Below are 24750 nucleotides of genomic sequence, written 5' to 3'. Positions count from 1 at the left end.
CCATTTTACCATTACTGGTGGCTGTTACTGAGGCAACCCAATTAACTGACACAGGGCACAGGCCCTGAAAAGAAACCCTGAAGACCTGACCTTGCACGAGACAGCCAAAGCACAACACAGCTTAGCGGTTTTCATTATCAGCATTCCAATATAAAGAGCTGCGTGATTAGCTGACATGTTGAATTAGGTGTGGGATGCAGAGAATGCAGAGAAATCGCCAAGCCATTTTTCTGTAGTCCTCAAGCACAGAGACTGAAAAGCAGCTCTAAATGAAACGAGAACTTTTTTAGCACATGCTATATTTAGAGGTGTACAACGCCACCGCCTGGGCTCTTAACAGCTTCCAGAGGGTCAGTGCTGTGTTTTAATGATTATTTATATTTAAAAGAACCCTGATACATCTTTCAGGAGGTCCAAAGTTTTTTCTTGTTTAAATGGTCGCATCCGGAACTCTACAATCCTCTCAAGAACCCAGTTATGAGTGCATAATGAGTAAGAAACCTCTATCACCGGACCACAGGCTGACCCCTGGCCTCCCACTACTCACTTGAGCACTTCATAACAAAAGAATTTTCCCCTCCAAGGACCCTGAGTTAGAGGAAATTTACTTTTTGTGTGGGCTCAGTAGAGTAATATAGACAAGGCACTGAGTAATGATAGATGTGGGGCTGTAAATGAGGACCAATAAAGTCTACATGTTCACTGAAAAAAGTGTGGAGTTTACTTGATTCAGTTGTGTAGGTTTGTTCCACATGTGGCGAGTTATTACCAAAAGTAAGTCAATTGAACACAACAACTGTGCTGATGTAATATATTTTATTCATGTGAAAATGATGTACATTACTATTTTCAGTGTGAACACGCAACTGGCTACACATTATAGGGCAACATTTTACTTATATTTCTCCTTATATTTTCCCCTTTAAGGCAAAGTCATGACATCTATGAAGGGTTTATGCACAAAATTCATTGACAATTTTCCAACCTCTCTTTATCCCTTAGGATGAAACACTGTTTTTGTTACTGTGTTTTTAAGACTGACATGATTTAAATGAGCTCTATTTTAACGGTCTGTCCTGCATTGTTCAGAAAGTCCAGGCTGAAACTTATAACTTCAGTTTGAGTGGGTGGGGCTAAAGTTATAGGCAGGTATATGTAAATGCATTGCCTTTTGTGACATCAAATTAAAAAATAATGGATTCAAAATGGGCTGTTTTGCTTACTTTTCATTAGAGATTCATAGATATTGATATTTGCTCGTTCTCATACTTGAAAAATGCATAACCAACATCTGATACCATCTGCTACTATGTGACATAAACCCAGTGTACACTGCCATGCTAAAGAACAAATGACTCAAGCTGGCAGTGGACAAGGGTCTGCTCACAGAGAGCAGTTGTTGGTCACTTTAAACATTCCACTTAGACAGATTCTTGCCAGGTATACACAATGTGATTTTAGCCTATTTTTAACCCATGTGTGGTGTTGATGTTTGTCTTATTCAGTGGTCTGGTGGACACCCGCATTATGGCAACACTGCCATAACAATTTATGTAAAATTACCAGATGTTCAAAATATCACAAGTGGTCAGTGTAGGGATCTCCTTTAGCAGCTGTAGCCAGTCAGCAACCTGTCCATGTTGTCCACCCACACACACACACACACACACACACAGTAGGCCATGTAGGAGGAGAACAGAGTGAAGAACACAGCACCTCCACACTTTTATTTCCCGCAGGTTCTGCCCAACACCACATTTGGTGAACAGTATGAAGGCCCTGAAATTTAATTATTTTATATTTTTAATATTTTATATCTTCATAGAAAATGAGCAAAGGCCAAGGAACTGAAATAATAAGGTTGAAATAATAATAAATCATGTAATTCTTTCTTTTGGTAAACATTGAAAATGGGCCCCACAGACCCCAACACCACCAATGGTTATGATCAGCTAGATTTTAATGATTTCACTGTAAAGGCACATTGCACTCATTTACACTATTAACTGCTTAATGCAAAGTAAGTTACTCAGTATGTACTGAAGAAGCATTGAAAAACGTACTCGTTCTGAAAAAAATTTTATCGGTGGAGCCCTACTTTCCATTTATGGTCTGTATGAAACTGGGAGTTGCAAATAACCTCTGTTCTGCTTGTCTGCTCTGTATTGTGCCTGAATCAAAAAGCAGCCCAGGACGAAGTGCTTCTGATAAAGGCCCTTACACACTGAACACACAGCAAATAAATGATGTGAAAATGTGAAATATTTGGACACGTTTGTTAATTTATTGCTGTCTGAACGAATTGTACTTGTTATGTAAAAGCCTTAATTTCAACCTGCTAACCTGCTGTGGGTATGTGAACATAGACAAATGTATTTTTTGGTATTAGAAAAATAGTGACCATTGAAATGGACTATTTTTGCTCATCTTTCATGTGTGCGCTGTTTAAGTTAGTCAGTGAATAGTACATCTGTACAAATTTAAGTGTAGTTCGGAAAAGTGAGGAAATTATGTTTTTTTGTGATATGGGCCCTTTAAAGACCTTATCTAGTGAGGACACAATGAGGAACTGTAGAGGGAAAGGCTTGCATGTTTCAGCACGTACACTGTGATCACAGCCCAACAGCTGCCCAGTTCCAGGAAGGACCTCATCCATGGACACTCTGGTCCCTAAGCCTTATCAGTTCGGGGGGAACGTGCAGCCACTCCAAATCTGTGGCACCCTCTCATGCCAGACTCTGTGGCTGAGGTCAAAAAAGCAATATGGCTCCTATTGACAGCGGAAAGAATGTTCAGACTTCACTCAGACTCTACCAGACTCTTAGTTTGACACCAGGGTGAGCGCTACACAGCCCTTCGTCTTTGAGTGGTCTCCCAATAATATGGTAAAAGCATATCGTAGAAAATCTGTTATACTCTATATCAGTTAACTCGGTGGTACTTCATTATAGGGGAACATAATAATCAAATGCCCTTATAATTACCTTATTAAGCCTCATTATGTCAGTGGTGTTTAACTGGCTTCTTATTACTACCTTACTGAGCAGGGGGTTAATTAGGCATTTTTCTAGAGGATGCTAATGTACAGTGTGCCTGCGCTGCTGTGAGTCACCCTGCAAAGGCATGTCATAGGTCTTCATGTATGGCGCAAAGGCTCAAAAAGAAGGTCCAGCTTGATGTTTAGGTCTCAAATGTAAAATCAACATTATCTTGATGAAGGTATTATGACAACAGATAATTCACATACATCCTCAGAAGGCAAGTCCTGCGCCAAGTTTTGACGGAGTTCTCTTTGAATACTCTTTCAAAGCACAGACAGCAGATTCCTCTGCTTGAGGTAGGGGTCCAAACCACAACCAATGTTATGAAATGTTCACACATTTCAACCAGAGAGGTGGAATCTTACAGCGCAGCCTACATAGTGCAGCTTTCAGCCTTAGCAAGCCATTAGCTGGTAACTATCTTATCCAGCCAATAACCACTAATAAACTGGCTGCCCATTATTACATTCTTAAGCAGCCACCAGGGTTAAATAAAGCATTTGTAGAGCACTTGTAATGTTCTGATTAAGTCTTATTGAGACTGAGTCAAGACAGAGACCAGGAGTGGATGCAATCGAGTCAAGACCAAGACAAAGTAGATTTGAAATTGCTTACACAAACAAAACATTGTATCTTCACTTTTTGGCATAAATTGAAAATGCCTGTTGTTTGAGTTGTGTGAATTTGAATTGTGTGTATATTTTGAATTGTGTGTATATTTTATGATGATTGGCCCAAAATTACTTGGGAAAAATGCCTGGTTCCACTGACTTACATAAAAAATAAAGTATGTTTTTTCTGTCTCCTGTGAAGTTATTACTTTGGAGATACGAGATTTTGTTAGGACAGCAGCGACATGCATTTTACTTAATAGATATCATAACACAAAAATGTTCTAAGCCGCTTATCCTCATGGGCTACGGGTGATTTCAGTGGTCATTCAGCAGAAGGCAGGATACACCCTGGACACATCACCAGTCTATTGCAGGGCAGATATCATAACAATACATTAATAAATAACACTGCCCTATTAACTTGTGCATTTTGACATTGGACTAAATGGCTAAATGCCAACTACTGACTTGATAAGGCTAAATGTGCTCTGTTACATGCTTATTTCACCCCAGTTACTGTTTAATACTGTTTAATATGTAGTAAAAAGCACCCAGGTAATTATCAACTACTAAAACATAATAAGACCATTATTTACTTAAATTATATGAAATGTCTATGAATGAGGAATGCCTAAGCATTTCAAATTCCATCATTTATTAAATGGATATGGCTTTACATAAAGTGAAACAAGTTTAGGTTAGGAAAATACAGTTCATATCATATTTTTTCATACAGTTTTACAACATGTCTGGGAAAAAGTGCTATTCTAACCAAAAGTCTTCTTAGGTAACACTGAACCTCACTTTCAAAGAGACAAAAGAGAGCTCTTGGTGGGTTTCGATAATGTAAGCAGCCTCTGAAACAGAGAAGAATAAATAAAAAGCTAAGAGAGAGAAAATCGTCTCACGCAGGAAAAACAAGACATTTCGCAGGAACATTCCTGTTAGTTGTGACATCCACAGCCATGCATGTGCGAGAACCAAAAGAGGAGAGGGAGTATGTTACAAGCATTCCTTTGCCCCTGCACTGTCACACATCAAACACAGCTTTGCACGTTCTTGTATGCTGCTGTACAAACAGTGACACGTAGTGAAAGAGCAGTAAGTCACACAAGAATGTAGTGTAAAATATGAAGAATATGAATGTTTGTATGATACAAAGCACGCATGAATAAAAAAGAACAAGACAGAAATATGATGCAGGCCTGCTGAAAAGCAAGCTAAATTCACTGATCTGAATTGTCTGAGAACTGTCCGAGCATGGCCTAATATTCTGAGCACGCTTGATTGAAATCCCTCTGTCCACAACTTGTAGCCTGCTACGTCACTCAAGGAGAACTATACACAATCAAGAAGAATCAGGACTGTTGACAGAAGTTTCACCACCAGGTAACCCACATAGGTAACCCACATTCACTTGTGTTGATGGAAGAGATTTCAATGTTTTCTGACAAAAACAAAACTACAAGCCAAGAAACGCATGCTAAATTATATCTGCTTTTCTATGGGATGTGCAATGTTGTGTTAGCACAAAGGTGGCATGCATTCACTTTTCAACAAAAAGCAAAGTTGAAGGACAAACGACAGGCCTTGGAATGGGTGAGCATAAATGTTTACGCAATAACTGCAGAATTTACATAGGAAGGAGAAAGTACATGTATACGTTCACCAGTTATGTACAGACAAAACTTTATGCGTTCATATTTAGATTAGGGGTTTCTAGTACATTAACTCCAAAAGTATCCAGACACCCTGCCTAATAAGTGAATTTAGCTACTTTAAGGGTTGGAGCTGGCATTTATGGAGAAAAGCATTTATTATAAAATGAGACAGCCTGGAGCCTAAGGTCCTCATTCCCAAAGGTAAGCAAGGGCTGAGGGGCCCCCCAGAGTAATGGAGCTCCAGCAAATATCACTGGATTGACGTGGCGTGACAATCCAGAACTAATCATCCAACGTCAGCAGCTGACCTCACTAAAGTTCTTGCACTGAATGCAATGAAATCCTCACAGTGATCTTCCACTAGCTATTGTAAGTCCTTCACAGGAGAGCAGAAGCTAAAGAAATGCTATATTAACACCAATGATTTCAGAAGAAACAATGGGTGAGCAGATGTCTAATAAATGTTTAGACATTTAATGCAGTTCAGGTCACTTTGCCATGCAGATGAACGACATTGCAATGCGGTGAATGTGCACAGAAAAATGCTCATGATGTCATGCTGAGCATCACATCACGTGACCATGCAGGTGATCACCTTAGTTCTATCATGACTCAGATCATATCAGGAGTGGAAACAGTAGATGAGTCGAGAAAGACTACAAGTGAAGGACAGGAAAGAGAAGGGAAATGAATTCAAGCATATATATGTGAACTGGCTATAGAGTTAAGGCATAAACCATAGTGCAGGAAACAGTTCTGCAACAGAAGCTTCCAACTATGTAAGAAACATACATGCATTTTGAGCATTTCATGTCATTCTACTGCATCGTTTTTTCGCTATATACAGTACTGTACAAAAGTCCGAATCCATCCTTTATTTATTTAATTACCAGTCAAAACTAATAAGTAAAACTTTTCATCAAGAGATATTACTGAGATAATTAGACATGAATCACTTGCATAAATAAGGGGAAAGTCAACAGAAAGTGTAAAAGTGGAGTTCAGAAATGATTAAACATTATAGATAAAATGGGACTCCTAACAACCATGTGAGACCTGTTGGGTGGACCACCAACACCATCACCAACAGATGAACAATACTATAATCTTTCATCTTTGAGAGAGAGGAAAATTCTGGCTCCACTCTGGATAACCTGCACAAAGCAGAAAAAATGTAACCAACTGCTAAGGCTGAACTTTGAAGGTGTGAAAAAATATCCCTGTAGATTTCTTTGAGAAAGACAAAGTAAGCTGTAATAAAGACAATGAATGGATACACTAATCAATAAGCAATAATTTACACTCAGCTTCTGCTTTTGACTGAATTTACATAAAATAAGGGTGGTCTCTGATTTTGCACAATAGTATATTTGTTTTAAACACTCGCACTACAATCAGATCAGATCATACAAAGGCACACAACTGAACATCTGTGAGGAAGACAACATCACAAAATAAACCTTCCAGTGTAAAGAAATACTTTTTCTCCTTTTAAAACCAACCATGCGACTGCCCTTCTGATCTCCTAGAGGTGTTTCACTTTAAAAATGTTCAGTGCATGTAGACGTACACTGTCGGTGCACTTTTAAGCAGATCTATAACACTATGTTTTATAATATAGGTAAAAAAAAAAGTCTTTTCCTTAATCGGGCAAATATGAAGGTCCAGTGACTAAACGTATGCACTCCACTTTGCACTGTGTTTATTGCTTTCATTATACTCTTCGTACTATCAGCACAAGAGTGTTTATCATGAGATCGTGACATGTGCTGTGTAGTTATGGCTATTTCATTGCACAAATCTGGTTCTGAGAAATGGAATGAAATCACTAGCTGTGTGCCACGTGACACTGACATGAGTCATTTGTACACACAACATTCTTTAAACCTGCTCCAATCTGTAAATGCTATTGATAAAAAATGGCACAAGTATGAGCATACACATATATATTCTGTGCTTTGTACAGTTCGGCAAAAACCTAATTCATGCAATTTTCTACTTATCCCAGATGTGGTTGATCAGCCAAGACATGTATGTCCGAATTTAGCTTTTTAGAGTTTGCATGTTCTCCCCGTGTCTGTATGGGTTTCCTCCAGGTTCTCCGGTTTCCTCCCACAGTCCAAAAACATGCAGTTAGGCCAACTGGACAGCGCAAATTGCCCCTAGGTGCGAATGTGCCTTCCGCCTTAAATGGTGCAGCAGTTACATTCTGGCGCTTCAGGTGTCAGAACTGCTGGACTATTTAAGGTGGAACGGGAAGGTTGGCTAGCTAGCTACCAAGACGTTAGCATGCTATTAGCAATTTTTTATGCTTGTTATGAATAAAATGACCATAATACACCGAAATGACATAAACTAAGATAATACAGTGGTTACAGTAACTTTTCTATGGAGAAAATTCTCACATTTGCTGCTTTTTCTTTTTTCCTCATATCACTCTGTTTGGAGTCTGAAAAACCTCCGTTTGCAGTCCCATGTCGCCCCAACACTTCACCCTACCCCTCTATCTTAACAAAAGTTGGGACTGACGCCAAACATGTCTTGGCTGATTGACATCCGACATAAGAGGAATTTAAATTTGTTTTTTTCGCCAAAACATTTCGTAAACAAACACCAAACTCATAGAAAAAGGTTATATTTGTTGTCATAAATAGGTTCAATTTAATGTTAGGCATGTAAAACCACTTCTACTGAATATTTGATTCTCATAGAAGGTGTAAACTTTTGATATCAGTCAGCGAGATTGCAAGATAGGCTTATGTGACAGCACCCTGTTTGGTTTGGCAGTTTCATTGCACGTGACCATAAGCACAGCAGATTGCTGTTTGTGGCTAGCTCAGTCTAGTTTAGTAAACTTGCAGTGTCCACACAAAAAATATTAATAATTATCAAACAAAACATGCAAAACACAACCCCACCCCCCTCCAGTATTGGCATATGTTCAGACAGCTCACTTTTTAAAGTGCTTATAGTTTGGTTTTCTGAAGTATTTCCTTTCTTGCCCTCTTCCTTTTTTAACATTTTAAGAAACGAAATCTGCTTTAACTGGAGAGAAGCATTGAAAAATAGCTGGAATGCTTCCAAGACCAATTGTTCAACTTGTCCAAATTCCAGGGCAATGAAAACGTGACAATTTGGAGTCACCTCAAGTTCACGCAGCACATCATGCGATCACTTTTCACTGTGAAAAAAAAGTTCTTATTCTGTTTAAGAAGACAGCTGTTCTCAGCTGACCTTTGTCAGTTATCAAACACATCAAATCTGTGAATTTTAAAAAGTCTTTATATTTCACAACTTGAAGCCAAATGTAAATAATAAGGCAGCTGTAATCCAGGGCATGGGCAGAGCCTGGAGAAAGCCAGAGAGGCTTCTCTGAGGGCCTACATTAACAGCAAGAGGGCTGCTCCAGCTGCTCCAGCCACTCCTGCAGGGTTTGGAGGTTTAGAGGGTGGCCTCGGCCTGCAGCTGCAGCAGGAGCTCATGCATGGCCACCAGCAAGGGCAGGCCTACACTCAGCAGCTCATACAGGAAGGCATAGTCCTCCGCATTGTCCCTGAGGTGTCGGCCCCCGACCCGCACTTTCCCACCCAGCCAGCTAGCCACACGATGAGGCATGGCACACACAGTCCGGCTCACGTGCAGAGACCAGTGCAGACTTCTCTTCAGCACAGAAGACAGGGTACCTGGAGACTGCCTCAGAGAACTCTCTACACCAGCTGGACTGGGCCTAGTGCTGGGGTGAACGGCACCTTTGGGTGGCTGAAAGGGAGAAAAGTAATAAAGACACCATCAGGTATTATTTTTTCCTTTAATGAAAAGCACACATGAACTGAGTGCAGAGTGATCGATATGGTCAATGCTTACCATATGTGTATCAAATATCCCTCCACACTTCATGAATTTACGCTGAGAGAAATGGAGTTTGCAGTACAGCTTCCCTGTGACAGCAAAAATAGTCACACATCAGTGCACACAAACAGTAGGAGGTGGCAATATGACAATACGTTATCATCTGCATCACAAACTATGTCACAATACCCTTCATGTCATAAAAAATACAATATTGATTGTAGACCACAAACCCAAAGTCTAAACCATAATTAAAGCATTTACTAAAGTCATATCCTGTTCCCTTTCAAACATAAATTCAATATGCTAGTGATTTCTGGCATTTATGCTATAGTAATTAATGTATTTATCTAAAGCTACCTATCAAAAGTGTGCTCAGCTACTTATGCTTAAATATGCTTAAAATGCTTAAAATAAGTCTTCATATGCTTCCAAATCCTTAAATAATAGTCCTCGCAACATTCATCTCCAAAATATTGAGCGTCACTACCAATGCGGTATCCATATAAACTCATACTGTAACTTCTATATCAGAATAATGAGATAAATATGTTTTGTTAAATTCAGCAAATAAACAGTAATTGTGCATCACAAGTGAGTTTTCTGCAGAGGACATGTCAATTTTCACTTAGAAAATGTGTCTTTTGACCAAGGGTGTCTGAACTTTTGCTGTAAAACTGTATTCAAAATTTAAACATTGAACATAAATCCTAGTAGTCATTTTTGGTTGATCAGTAATAAAAGCAGGAGGGCCTAGGCTCACTGGGCCCTATCACAGCGCTGCTCTGTGGCTACTGCATTCTATTTTTTACAACTTGTTCAGAAATCTGAGAAAAAACAAAAATTCTGATGCATATCGTGAAACTGTCTTCAAGTACTGTGCCATACTGTCCACCTTTACAAAGACGTTAACCTTCATCATTGGTATTAAAAGCACCAAAATACAAAATAGAAGCACCAAACTTCAGCAAACACTAATGTAGTCTGGTGATCAAAAGTTGATGAGTAAACATACCCTGCTCCGAGTCGAAAGCCTGTCCACCCTGGCTTAGGGGAGTGCTACAGGTGTCACAGCGGAAACACTCACTGTGGAAGAAGAGCCCCTCAGCTCTCAGACGCTCTGCCATGTACACACGCTTCTTACACACATGACACACATCACCCAGGCTCTGGGGGAACTCCCTCCGCAGGGACACCTGAGAAACAGAGTAAAAACACCAGTCAGAATCATAAGAATCAGACAGCAGTGACAATGTACAGAAGTATTTGAGCAGTTTTGGAATGATGTCCATACTGTGAGCTGCTGTGGAACAAATAAGGTACAAAAGATTTTGTGGCAGCGGATTTCCTTAAAAAGAAATTCAATGCTCACATACGTTTAAATAGTAAGTTAAGATGAACTGAAATTTTCCATCATGACTCATAGAGTCTACTTCCTGGCAGATCACAAAAATCTAAAAAATGTAATACTTAACCATTTTTACACTTAAGTCCTAAAGCCAGAATCTCTTACAATCTCATGCAACCTTACTTCTGGAAGGTTCTTTCTACCTTAGTTTGGAAAATAAATTCAAAAGTCAAGCGTCTTAGTTTCCACATACAAACCGTACGTACTTTGGAGTGAATAATATATTTTTTTTAACTTTTAGCAGTGTTTACATATAACATTAAATTCTTTAAATTCAATGTGATTTTCCATGACGTGGACCCTTTAATACAAGTCAAAAACCCAGCCGAGAGGCACCCAGGTCTGCACGTCGTGGCTTACCAGCGAGCCTGAGCAGGCGGATTTTGGCCTGCGATCGTTCTCATACAGGGTGAGCAGTGTCTCAGCCCGTGCTCCTAAGACCAGAGACACCTTCCCCACAGTGCGCTATCAGGCCCACAGCACAGAGGAAACGGCAGGAGGAGGAAAGGGAGAGTGGGAGGAGAGGAGTAAAGACATTTATGAGAGAGTGAGAAACTGGAGGAGAATGTGTAAAAAACACAGGACGGAGCCAGATAAGATGTCTCATCAGACACGATACCTCACTTGTTCCGTCTTTCCACCATGCAGCAGTTTGAATGAACCTTATCTGATACAGATTTGAAAAAGCAGGCTGCATGTTTTTCAAGTTATAAAAACAACAGCGTTGCTCAGAATTCTTGTGGTATTTGGACTATTTTATAGCAGACTGGACTGTTTTCCTTATTGAGGGACAGTTATGCAATGATGATATTGTACAGCAGGCGTAGCTCACGGCAGGCTGAAAAGTGAAACGGGTTCCGTTAGCAAAGGGAAAAGTGGTTCGGGTCAGACATCTGGCAGGGGAGGGGAGGACCGTGAGGAATGCATGCTCGGCGCAGTCAGTGGAGACGGCGGAGCGTTTCAGCGCCTACTGTGTGCTCCTCTTGCTTTGTTAGATTACGAATCGACCACAAAGGCAGAATGGCCCGTCCCTCATGATAGAACTACTGGGATCAGCCCACCAAGAGTCATTTCAGAAACACAGGAGCATGCCAGCACCTCCAAAACAAGCACATAGCACAGGCGAATGCATCAGTGACTAACATGCTCTTGGAATTCAGAGTAATCGTGTATGTTTCAACAGGCATCTGCAGATACCTGCTTGGAACCGTTTGAGTCTTCCTTGGACTGAGAGACCTCCATTTGTTTTCTTAGAGAGAAATAAGCAGTGCTGCTGCTGCTATGCTGAAAGTATAAATGACATGATTCAATGTTGTCCTACCCAGGCATTTAATACAGATTAAGAAGAGTAGAGTCTTTAATCTACTAATGTATTGAATGTACACGTTTTCTTTATCTATTGGCGAGAAAACTAATTCTATCATACTGAAACTCCAAGTTTAGCACGCGTTTTGGCCAATATCTATTCAAGGAAAACTCACATGTGAGTTATTCTGTGTTTCTCCTTGGGTTTCCCTTTTAGAAAGCAGCGTCCCTAAATGCTGGGGTTTGCTAAAAACACAACTACAAGCAAGGAGATATGAAATTTAAATGGTCAATGAAAGCCACCTAATTTGAATGTCATTGTAGACACAATAAACACACACAGCAGAAGGCACTATGAAGATGGGTGTGAGTTTAATACCTGGATGGAAATGAGAAAGTGGAAGCAGCAATGCATTCTGGGAAAGGGTATGGTAGGGGTAATGCTGAGCTGGAATGAGAAGGGTTTGCAGCTGAAGGGTAAGTCTGTTCAGAGCAGATTACAGATAAACTGGTTAAGAGAGGAAGCAGCTTCAGCTTAGTATATGAAGGCAAAGATAAAGGGCTTAGATACAGCTCTGTTGGGTACTCTTCCTCTGTTTTGTGTTGGTGCATTGTTTAGTACAGAAGAAAGTGTCTGCAAGAAGCCACCAGGGCTGAACAACATTGGGAATGTTAGGGGTTTGTAGTTAAAAAACAAAAAATATTTAATGTCTTACACTGATAAAATATTCCTAAATGGAGCTATTTGTCACATAACATTTAGGCTACATTCACATTACCAGGATGAAGTGGCACAAATCCATTTATTTGCCCTAACATGACTCAGATCTGATGTTTTCAGAGCTGTGTGGACACAAATCTGATCTTTTCAAATCTGACCTGAGCCACTTTCATACGTGGTCCTAGATCGGATATGTATCCGATTCGTGGGCATGCGGCCTTAATGTGACTCTCAGATCGGATATCATGTGCTTTTTTACCACTGTATGTGCACCATCATTCAGAAGTGTGGCTCATGGGTCACAGTTGGTACATAAGGATGGTTGATTTGGTCTGATAAAGTTACCCTAACCTGACATCCTCTCCTAATGAGAGAACAAACATATACTTCTTATTCTATTGCTCTTGCTTTACATTTAAAATTGTATTTTTAAAGCATTTTATAAAAAAAATACAATGTAATATACTATTTGAAACCTGCCTATCTTTTTTATTTGAAAACTTTTATCTTCTTGGCCCTCAGCTCACCACAAATATTCTACTTTTGCCTCAAGACAAACATTTTGGGCACTCATGGTTTAATAGGATACGTGAGGCAGTAATTCAGGCTGCACAATATATTACACTGCAACAGACTGACATATAAGATGCCTTCCAATATACTGAAAACACATTACTGAATGCCTGATATGATGTAATTATACTGGCCTTATTTTTGACTAAGTTTTTATGTTTTTATGTTTACTGAATCAAGTGAATGTCTTGATTCCACCGAACACCCACAGAACATCTACAATTGGTCAGGATGCACACATCACACAGTAAAATAATAAGTGTTGGCTATGGTCTCATCTGTCAGTGTTGCTAAGCCCAATGCCACAATAACAAATAAAGAAAGTCAGATTGTAACACACTATATTGCCAAATAGTATTCACTCACCCATCCAAACATTTGAATTTAGGTGTTCCAATCACTTCCATGGAAACAGGTGTATAAAACCAAGCACCTAATCCTGCAGACTGCTTCTACAAACAGTGAAAGAATGGGTTGTGGTACCCTGATAGGACGTCACCTGGGCAACAAGTACAGTTGTGAAATTTCCTTGCTATTAAATTTTCCACAGTCAATTATCAGTGGTATTATAACAAAGTGGAAGTGATTGGGAAGACAGCATAGTGTGCAGAGGTCACCAACTTTCTGTAGAGTCAATCACTACAGACCTCCAAACTTCATGTGGCCTTCAGATCAGCTCAAGAACAGCGTAGAGAGCTTCGTGGAATAGGTTTCCATGGCCGAGCAGCTGCATCCAAACCTTACATCACCAAGCACAATGCAAAGCATGGAATGCAGTGGTGTAAAGCGCTACCACTGGACTCCAGAGCAGTGGAGACTGAAGTGACCAATCACGCTTCTCCGCCTGGCAATCAGAGGGACGAGTCTGTATTTGGTGGTTGCCAGGAGAACGGTACTTGTCTGTCTGCATTGTGCCAAGTGTAAAATTTGCTGGAGGGGGGGATTATGGTGTGGGGTTGTTTTACAGGAGTTGGGATCGGCCCCTTAGTTCCAGTGAAAGAAACTCTTAATGCTTCAGCACCAAGAGATTTTGGACAATTTCATGCTTCCAACTTTGTGGGAACAGTTTCGGGATGGCCCCTTCCTGTTCCAACATGACTGTGCACCAGTACACAAAGCAAGGTCCATGAAGACATGGATGAGCAAGTTTGGTGTGGAAGAACTGGCCTGCACAGAGTCCTGACCTCACCCGATAGAACACCTTTGGGATGAATTAGAGCAGAGACTGCGAGCCAGGCCTTTTCGTCCAACATCGGTGACTGATCTCACAAATGCGCTTCTGGAAGAATGGTCAAAACTTCTCATAAACATATTCCTAAAACTTGTGGAAAGCCTTCCTAGAAGAGTTGAAGCTGTTATAACTGTTATAAGGGTGGGCCGACATCATATTAAACCCTATGGATTAAGAATGGGATCTCACTCAATTTCATATGCATGTAAAAGCAGACGAGCGAATACTTTTGGAAATATAGTGCATATCGTGCAGCATTTGACAAGAGGTAAGATCTCAGTTTCACACAGCAGCAAATTATGCATACAGCTCATACAGCGAACTGCTAAACAGGATTTGGATACCTTCTTGAAGGTCTTTATGTTTCTATCTCCACCCAACTGAGGCAACTCCATGTCCTTTTGATGGTTATAAATGGATGTGCCGCTGTTTCTACTTAACTGAAACCACAAATTAAAAGGCCAATCAATGTGCAAACAATTTACCCTCCTAAAATCACAGCTGCAACTTAAATTGCATGTAATAATAATATGACTTGCAAAAGCAGCTCATGTATGTATGGTTACATCATGTGTTAAAGGAATGAATGCATATTCACTCTGTCATGAACACATTACAGTTAAACTAGTTTCACACTGTAATTATGTGGCCAAATATAGCTGCACTTCACTTATAGGACACTCACCACATTTGACCCAATCACTGATTCTTTCTGCGTCTCATTTTCACAAAGCTGAACCTCAGGCTGATGAGATGTACAAGTCTTGTTTAAGTTAAAAGGACAGAAACAGGCAGAAGGACATCACAGAGTCAGAGAGTGAGAAGATACTAGATTTGCATTTGCTGAATGAAATAAAATGCTGGCAAAGCAAGAAAACAGTAGTTTTTAGCCAAAAGAAAGCAGCAGGTATCATACCCTTATCATACCAAAGACATAAAAAACATAACCATTACATTAGACAGGAAATCAAGATAACATTGCACCAGTTAATTGACTTTTCCTGAGTCACTACCTTAGCCAGTGAGCTCTGAATAGCTCTTATTATATAAAATATAGTCATAAAACTAAATAAAGCTGACCTCTGTAGACTCATTTCATGCTTCTCAGATGTGTTTTAATTAATGTGAATATTCTCTTGTATGAAGCAGATTTTGGTGACATTTCGGTTATTCACCTATTAAATACAATAGCCAGATGGAAACCTGGCTACTAAGGGTTAATGTCACAACTGTGGTAGATTTGTTGATAGTGTTTAAATATTCTCATTCATTTTATCTCAGTCATTTAGTAGAAAAATATCCAAATGCCATAAACAAACATAAACATTTACAAAGGTTTATTCTTAGGAGTGTAATTAATATATAATAAAAATATAATAAAATATAATAAAGGCTGCACTAACACTTTCTATGAACATCACCTTTGTAAGCATCTATAAACACATTCTTACCATGTTATAATGCATTCATAAGACATCATAAACATGGCTATAAATATTTGTAAAAATGCATTACACATTATAGCCATTACGAATTGTTAACATAATGCATTATAAGCACTGTTCATAACAAATTATAAGAGCTCACATGTTGTATTTGTCCGCTCTAAGTAAAGTGAAGCGTACTGTACTAAAGCCTCCTTCAGTGTTAAGAGTGAGGTTGAACATTAAAGTATTTACTGAAGACTTTACTGAAACACTAAAACATACACAATAAAGCACATTACAGGCTTCAAATGTCAGAGTTTAAACTAGTGCTGCCATCAGTGTTTTACCCAAAGTGGAAAAATCAATGTACACCACTGTAAATGTTCACCACCGTTAGCCTGGCACTAACTTAACACTGCATATCCAGTAGAGCGCTAGCAGAAATTAGCATTACTGTACTGTAGTGTAGTGTTACAGAGTGAAGGTTTCTAGCACTTGATGTTAGAACCAGTGAGGGAACAAATTACAATGACACCACTTTACTATCTTACCCCCCCTCTCCAGGCCTTCACTCTACAGGGGGGTTCAGGGGAGGTGCTGATGGGTACTTGGTTTGCTGTGATGTAATGTATTGTTTAAAGTCAGAGTACTGATTAAGAAACACACATTGTAGCAGTAATTCTAGGCTGGACGGCCTGTTTGGAGCATCTGAATAATCAGGACTGAAGCCCAAAAGATGCAGCCCTAACAGCACCAGTGCTGAGAAATAAAATCCTGGTAATCTCAGCGTGTAAATAAACTTTGTGTTGGTCTTTACGCTCTCCAAGCTGGGACTGACTTCTCTAGCTCTGACAGTATAACATGTCATTAACACTTATGTTATAACTACTTATAATGCATTATATTAACAATTCATAATGTATAATAAACACGGCTATAAAGTGTAATTCAGTGTAATTCATTTTATAAATAGTTATAACCATGTATATAATGTCTTATGAATGTATTATAACATGTTATAAATGTGTATATAGATGCTTACAGACATAACATTCATAGAAAGTGTTACCAAGGCTGCTTTTGTTGAGGTGAGTGACATTTTTGGTTTGAATAAAACAGCACATTATAACAACTGACTTTGCCGCTTAATATACATGTCATTAAAAAAAAATATATATATATATATATGCTTATGTTGGTATCATTAAAGTGTTTTCTAACTTTCTAACTAGTAATTTTAATGAATTATTATTATTTATTGAACCCTGCACGCACTGACAAAGTTGAGTTAAGATACAATGAGTGGCTTGGAATCTGCTGGATTGGCAGAGGGGGTAAGGAGGGGAGAGAAGGGTCAGGAGACAGACTAGATGTGCATACTGGGAAGTATGTTGGGCTTAAGATAGTGCTGGAATGAGGGGGCATACAGTAGTATGATAAGTCTGTCCAAAGTGGACAGACAGAGAGAGAGACAGAGTGGAGAGACAGAGAGATCAGGACAGACGGCAGTGAGCGCACAGTTTACAGAAGAATCCTCCTTTAGACCTTAGACAAACAGGTCAAACGAAGAGATTAATGACCAGCTTATGCCTCTGACCTGTGAGCATTCTTTGACAACACCAGACAAATTACAGGCTTGTCAGTACTGTGTCTCTTATAAGAACACTAGGTAGACTTCACAGATCAGATTAAGTAGGTAATTATAGGGTGTCAGTTCCTAGTCAGAAATAAAGGATAAGATTGAGTTCATAGTTGTATATCACCTGCCCAGATTAGGGAACATTAGACATAATAATGCATGTGTTGTATAAATTTAACCAGGAAACAAGCCAAAATTACCCTACATTTCATAGTTTTCTATCATACTGTATAAACTTTTCTTACTAGTGAAGTAGACTGTGCAACATTAAGTTACTGATACTGATTAAGCATGACTATAATAGAAGTTTTGAATACCTTACTTAACAGCTTGTTGGGGAACGTCAGGATTTTGTACCCCTTTTGCAAAGGCATCTTACTTTCTTTTTGAAGAGAAAAACAGTGTCCTACATCCCTGCCATTCTGAAATCAATGACAGGTAGTTGATCATTCTCACTATATATTTGAGTATAGTGTTTTTTCATATGACATATTAAAATCTATTCAACACATTTAGGAACACTCTCCAAAAACTACTGGAGACGCGTGGATGCACGTGGACTTTACCTGCTGCACCAGCAGAGAGGATGAGCGATGAGATGAAGGAAAAGCAGAAGAAGTGCATGGTGGGAGAGGGTGTGGCAAGGGTAATTTAGAGCTGGAATGAAGGGTGAAGTTTGGAGCAGAGGGATCGGTCTGCATGCAGGAGAAGTACAGAGATGAGAGTGAACAGAGAAGAAGAAGGAGTCATGTCAAATCAGAGAGATGAATTCCAAATATTTTCCACTTGTTCACAAATCCTACTTTATTTATCTGACCTGGGCAGATTTAAGTCACTTTTTCTTCTAATTCTTTTAATCTTCTAATTTATTGCTGTCAGTCAGATATATAACCAGTTCATTCCTGGCCCTGTGTGGGCATTTCTGGCTCTGTCTGGAACTTTCCATCTTGATTTTTTTCTGGAACATTTTGGACTTTTCTGGGAGATCTCTTCTGAACTCTACTGCTTCCACCCAAATCACCTGTTTGTGTTGTGTTGTCAGTCTTGTTTCAGTACACACACACTACTGTGCAAAGGTCAGAGGACACCTTTTATGTCCAAAATTTCTAAACAGTAATAGTCAGTTTTTCATTTTTTCAGAATCAGAAAAAGCAGAAAACATATATTTAACTGAAAATTACAAAGCAACCTCCAAAAATTAAATTACATTTATTTTCAGTATTTATTGTGTCCTTACATGTAAGTAGATTTACTTTCAGTTTTTTAAATTGATCTGCAAAGATAATTTTCCAAAGTTTAGTCTTAGGAGTTGGTTGCATTTTCTTTTTCTCACAATCCAAGTAACCCAAAACATTCAGTAATGCAGAGGTTTGGACTTTGGGGTGGTCATTCAATTGTCCTGAGAAATTCCTTCTTTTTTTGTCTTTTCTCAGTAACAGCGTCTTGACAGCTGCACATACTGTCAGACCCATAGCACTGAGTTGTCTTTTCACAGTGGAAGGATGGATGGAAACCTGTACAGCCAAAACTGGAGCTTGATTTTCTTGTTTATATCAACAATAAAAGCTTTATCTGGTGGTGTCAGTTTTGGTGGTCTACCAGGTCTAGGACCAATGTTAGGAGTTAAATTTTTTCCACACGTTTTCATAATTTTTTGAACTCCAGTTTTCGACACTTCAGGTTTTTAAAATTTATTTTACTTTGAATTTCCCCCTTAAACAAGAGGATTATCTTATAGTTAAATGTGTACTTAATGTCTGCTTTGACTGGAAATTATACATACAAAGGATCTCTGACCTTTGGAAAACAATCACACAAAGACTTTTGTTGTCTTAGTGTGTCTTGGCAAAAAAATAACATGTCTCTTTCCTTGTTCCATTGCATTCACTACTCAAACACTTTCCTTTAACAGATAATTATTTTTTCCTAAATTTTCTCCCCAATTTAGTCATCTCCAATTCCACTCACTAGCAAGGACTTCCACAAACACACAATACTACCAATGCTAGAAGGGCGAAGGCAAACAAAGGCTTCCTCCAAGACCTGTGAAGTTCCACCGCAATGCAGTGTCATTGGACAGCCAAACGCGCTGAAAGGAAAGCTCCAAACGCCAGATCTGTTTCGTCAGCTAACAGACGCCAGCACTGACTAGCATCACATTTGACTGATGGGGGAGACGGTTGGCCATCCTACCCACCCAGAGAGTGAGGCCAATTGTGCTCTCTTGGACTCCTGGCCATGGATGGCTGTAGCATCACCAGGGATTGACCCTCTCCTAATGACAGGGCCAAACACTTAAGACGGTTGCACCACTTGGGAGCCTTTAATAGAGCTTTAAGACAGTAACCATGTATATTACGGAATGGCTTTAAAACTCATTTACCTTTTACCTGTTTCTTCTCAGTTTCTTTCTGAAGAGCAGAAATGTACATGCTGAGTTCATAGCTTTCATATGATGAGACCAACCCTTTGAAAGTTAACCCCTTGAACTATGAGCTTGGTATTCACTTAATAACCTTACTATACTGTACTAACTGTGGTATATTATTCAGACACTAATATGTTATGTAGTTATGTTATGTAGTTGAAGTTAAGGATGAGGCACCTAAGTGTATGCACTGATGTGGACCTTTGGTGCTCCAGGGATCCTATTACAATACTATGGTCTAAATCTGAAATTATGTGGTAAATCTACAATCATGTAACTGAACCCCATATATAACAGATTTGACAAAACTCTGATAGGGACTCACCATATGTGGTTTATACACTGACTGTAACTCCATTTCACTGAGCTGCATGTCTAGCTGTTCAGCTTGACGTTTTGGCCTTTGTTTATGTCACATGATTAGAAAAATAGGAAATTAAAGGGGAGGCACATTAACAAGGGAAGAGTATACAGGTTGTGGTTGAAATAGATGTGGATGGAAGCACATGTGTATTACCTGGTGCAGAAGCAGAGATGGTGAGGATGAGAGAAGAGGGGAAGCAAAGGAAGTGAGAGTGCTTTGTGGACAAGGGTGTGGTGAAGATAATGTAGAAGTGTAATGAGAAGAGGAACTGGCCTGTGCAGAGGCAGACACAGACAGAAGAGGAAATTAGTGTTACGCAAAAGGCAGAGAAATGGGATGACAGTGCTAAAACAGGTTTTAAAAATTTGATTTGCCTTTCATTAATACACAAAAACAAACAGTCAGAAAACAAAGCAATGGTGCAGAAAGCATCAACGGTTGCACAACTACTACTCTCAGTTCTTCAATAAGGCTTGCAACCAAGCAAAACAGCACAAAAATATAAGCAATGTAGCCAAGCGCTTGGTATGCTTCACTATAAGAAAGAAAACATAAAGCCTCAACCTTTCTGGGGTTCATCAGCTTATCATAATTCAGTATCCGTACTGAATTAAATAACAACATTGCCTGACTCAACATACAAAGCAGAACAAAGAAAAGCCACAGGTTTCATGGTGGTCAAGAAGGATAAGGAACATTTAGCCCATGTCATAATTTCTTTATGCTTGTACTCGTTCTTTTCCTTTTCTAATCTGAAGTAAATTAATGCACATACATTGGGCATGTACTTCTTCAAACTCAATTCAGCTGTGCACAAGGAAAATATATGACATTAAAGTAATTGTTTACTCCCAATGTCAAAAACACTATTTTCCCAGGATAGCAAAATTATTTTCCTGGGATTGCAAGAAAGCCATTACTATTTTAAGATCTTGTGAAAGCAGTACAGATTTTCCTTAGGGAGAGCAGTTTCTTAATAAACACTGATAAAAAGTATCAATCATCTCAATTTAAAGTGAGCAGAAATATGTCTATATCAGTTATTTTTGTATTCTGTATTACACAAATGTACAGTCTGTCCAAAAGCAGTGATATAATAAAAAAATCTCATATGTGCAGGAAATTCTTTTTAGAACTTTTGTAGTATTTGAATCAAATCATTTTTTACACTGTCCAAAGAAAAACACTTGTGTGTCTGGTACAAAATGCACATTACGTTCAAATTTTAACCATAAATCTAGATTTTTAAATATGGTTGCATCTTGGAGGCACTGAAGTGATCACATGCTGAGGCAGTCACTCAGTCTCACATGCTGAGGCAGTCACTCAGTCTCACATGCTGAGGCAGTCACTCAGTCTCTTGAGCTTTTTTTCACATTGCTCAATACAGCTGTTTCTGATAAGGGTTGTTTATAAGGGTTAGAATGATGTACAAAGGTTAGGTGTAGTTTGCAAATAAGGAAATGCTTACTATAGTAGGCAGGTCATTTACTACTTGAATTCAAATGCACAGGTGTATCCATAAAAGGCATACTACACTGTACTGCTGTAAGAATCTAACACTCTACTCCTGCACTGAGAACCTTTGTCCGACTCAGCTAGGGACACACCTGGACTGGTGGCTTTTCCTGGTCTGTGTAATAAAACAGTGGAACCTAAAGGCAGAGGCAGTGGAACCCGTTCTTCTTTTCTTAGAAACACTAATCACTCAACCAAAAGGGCCTCTGAGTGTTCGGATAAGAGCTCCTTACAGCACCCAGTTTGCTGGGAGAATTTTAGCTACTTCTCCAGACTTTTCTCTCTGGGCCCATTAAACCACGTAATGGAACAAGAGCAGCACATTTACTTTAATGACTTCTTTTAAAAATAACTAATGCCTAATGTGTTTTTACTGGGTGTAATGCTGTCAAAAGGTGCAGGCAAGCTATGACATGCATGGGCTTTTCTTTACTTACCCCACTAAAATTAGGTGACTAATAAAAATAGTGGACATCAAGTCAATAGAAGACCCATATTCAGAGGTAGATTATTAATAGGGTGAAGGGAGAGGAGGGGTGAAAAGGAAGAATGACTTAGTGTTCCTGTTAGGGTATCTGTAAAGGCTGTACGTGCATGTAATGATGGACAATGACCCAAGAGGTGATGGAGAAAAAAAGGGAGCGGAGAATTTACTGCATCTGGGCATGTAGGCCATGTTAAAACCACACAGGCATCCAGTATCATAATGAATAACTTGAAAAGTTGTCTTGAGCAGTCACTAATGCCAGTAAAATAAAAACAACAGCATGTCAAAAGCGTTAGTGATTCAAAGTCAAACCATGCAGAGTGACTCAGTGAGCAGGCCATGCTGAACATTATATAGTCACCTGAGGCTGTGAGATGCTGTCACCAGAGAACAGAGAACTCAAGTGGACTGCTTTCTCCTTTATGCTCTTTTTATGGAATTCTCTAGTGTTTTGAGTCTGGGCTTTCCTCTACAGCAGGCCAGAGGAGGAGAAAGACAGAGGAGCGGAGGAATGAAGACGAAAACAAGGACTGAATGTACAATGAATATGGCCAAACCCTTATCCTTGAATTCTAAAACTTTCAGAATTTTCAGCTTAAAAGTTAGAGATCTGCAACAGTGTTTCCCCTAGAAAATATTTATTATAGGGTGCCATTGATGTCCGGGGGGTGTGTGGGGAGGCAGCCTGTTGTAATATCATGGTGCTGGCAGCAAGCAGCAAATAATATATTTGAAGCTTAAAACTGTGCTTCATCTGTTTTGCTGTTGAAGTGTTTATTTCTATTTTCGGACCAAAATTAAAATAATTTTGATGACAATTACTGCTAGTGACTGAATTCAATATCACAATATTTCTAAAAATATCGCAGTATTATGGTATCAGATGACATTAATAGAGTTAATGAACTAATGCTTTCTAAATGAATGTCTTACATACCTAACATAGTATGTTTATGCTGTTTTTCCCTCTAAAAAATTACACCAAATGGAACCTTACACTATATGCTCATTAGACAGAAGCCACATCTCCAGAAAGAAAACGTAAACATTTTTTCTTGTTCTTTTGAAACAATCTAAAGCACTCAGTAAATGACATGCATAACAGTTATCTATTTGCTCACTATCAATTCCACTAAAACTAAAGTTCAATTCTGGTGAGCAACATACAGCATTCAATGCCGGTATACTAGTATAGATGATATGTTGCCCAGTAATAAAGGGATTAGTAGGTGTGTGCTTGAGGTTTCTGGGCAGCCCATCCAGGTAGGGAAAACACTGAACTGACAGAGAAAGTGAAGGGGAAGGAGCAACAGAATTGAACAGAAAGCCCACAGGGATAGAGGAAGGAAAAGGAGGGGAGAAAGAGAGGAAAGGGGAGGTGATCACCTGGCTGATCTTTTCCTCCACTTTCTGCAGACGCTGGAGCATTGCTGTCATGGCCAGTATGGCAGAGTGACAGGAGGCACTGTGGCTTGCCTCTGCTGCTTCTGCGGGACTCTCTAAAGGAGGCTGTGCGTGTGACTGCATGCATGTACCAGTGAGTTGCTTTTTTGTTGGTGCTAGAATCTTAGAAGTCTCTCTGTATGACTGTGTGTGTGGCTGAGTGGGCTCTATGTTTGACTGAATGTGAGTGGGCTCTCCGCGTGACCGGGTGTAAGTGTGCCGGATGGGCTTCAGGGAAACACCCAGAGGACTGGAGAAGGGCACAGTGAGCAGAGCAGCTGGACACTCCTCTGCACGTCTCACGCAGACTGCTGCCTGGAACTGCAAACACATGTCACGTGAGCAGTGCAGGACTGAGAGCTGCTCAACTGAGTGATTTATACTGCAGTCTCCTGTATCATCTCACAAAAAATTCCAGTGCATCATGACGACTGCCGCATTGGGAGGTATATGCGCTTAAAAAGCAATGCACTAAAAGGGCTCATATAATGAGATTTTCATCACTTTTTATAAAATAAGAGTTCAACATAGTGTCATAGTTTCAAAACATTTCAGCATGAGTCATGTGCACAAACTAAACTGCAACTGACTGTTTTGGATTCAGTGGTTTTGTGATGTTACAAAAACCAATACATTTACATATAGCCGTCTATCCAGCATATAGCAGTTTAGTCCCGCCCATTTGCAGTGAAGCTATAAGGAGTGTTTCGGCACGGGCTGCCTTTTGAGTGATGCACAATCTAGGCCAGCCAGTCAGAACAGGGTTAATTTACATATTTCAGCCCTAAAGACACAAAAACTATTTAATTCCAAGTAATAAAAAGAAGAAGGAAATTATCACACATAAAATCAATTATGACTGTTTTAAGCACATAAACACAAATGTCATAAGTTTGGGGAAAACATAAAACAGAACATGGGCCCTTTGAATTTGCTTGAATTAAATGTGTACATGTAAACCAAATATGCTGCAACAACAAAATGTGGTAATTTTACTTTTGCCAATTTTGTAGATATAATAAATTCTATTCATGTGGAAAG

General features: G+C 39.4%; 1 protein-coding gene across 20 annotated transcripts in view; it reads right to left on the bottom strand.

The window, feature by feature from the left end:
* Positions 1 to 4293: 4293 nt before the first annotated feature.
* mical2a (microtubule associated monooxygenase, calponin and LIM domain containing 2a) overlaps positions 4294 to 24750 on the bottom strand; it is a 60226-nt gene continuing 39769 nt past the window's right edge. For 2 of the 20 annotated variants that reach the window (XM_037545375.1, XM_037545377.1), the window contains 3 exons: positions 10181 to 10361; positions 9181 to 9254; positions 8581 to 9075 (listed from right to left, as the gene is read on the bottom strand). In XM_037545375.1, the coding sequence (XP_037401272.1) occupies positions 8758 to 9075; positions 9181 to 9254; positions 10181 to 10361 (573 nt within the window). In that variant the 3' untranslated portion in view covers positions 8581 to 8757. Of the gene's footprint in view, positions 5973 to 8580; positions 9076 to 9180; positions 9255 to 10180; positions 10362 to 10933; positions 11039 to 11770; positions 11858 to 12054; positions 12362 to 14747; positions 14844 to 15088; positions 15167 to 17786; positions 17892 to 18035; positions 18165 to 18702; positions 20299 to 20414; positions 20535 to 22627; positions 22736 to 23652; positions 24031 to 24750 lie in introns of those variants that run through there. The other 18 variants (XM_017707243.1, XM_017707244.1, XM_017707242.1 and 15 more) reach the window with 18 other exon arrangements.

Source organism: Pygocentrus nattereri, chromosome 15 (assembly GCF_015220715.1).
Source record: "Pygocentrus nattereri isolate fPygNat1 chromosome 15, fPygNat1.pri, whole genome shotgun sequence".
Lineage (NCBI taxonomy): Eukaryota > Metazoa > Chordata > Actinopteri > Characiformes > Serrasalmidae > Pygocentrus > Pygocentrus nattereri.
Note: the sequence above shows the minus strand (reverse complement) of the source record. Positions and strands in the feature narration are given on the sequence as shown.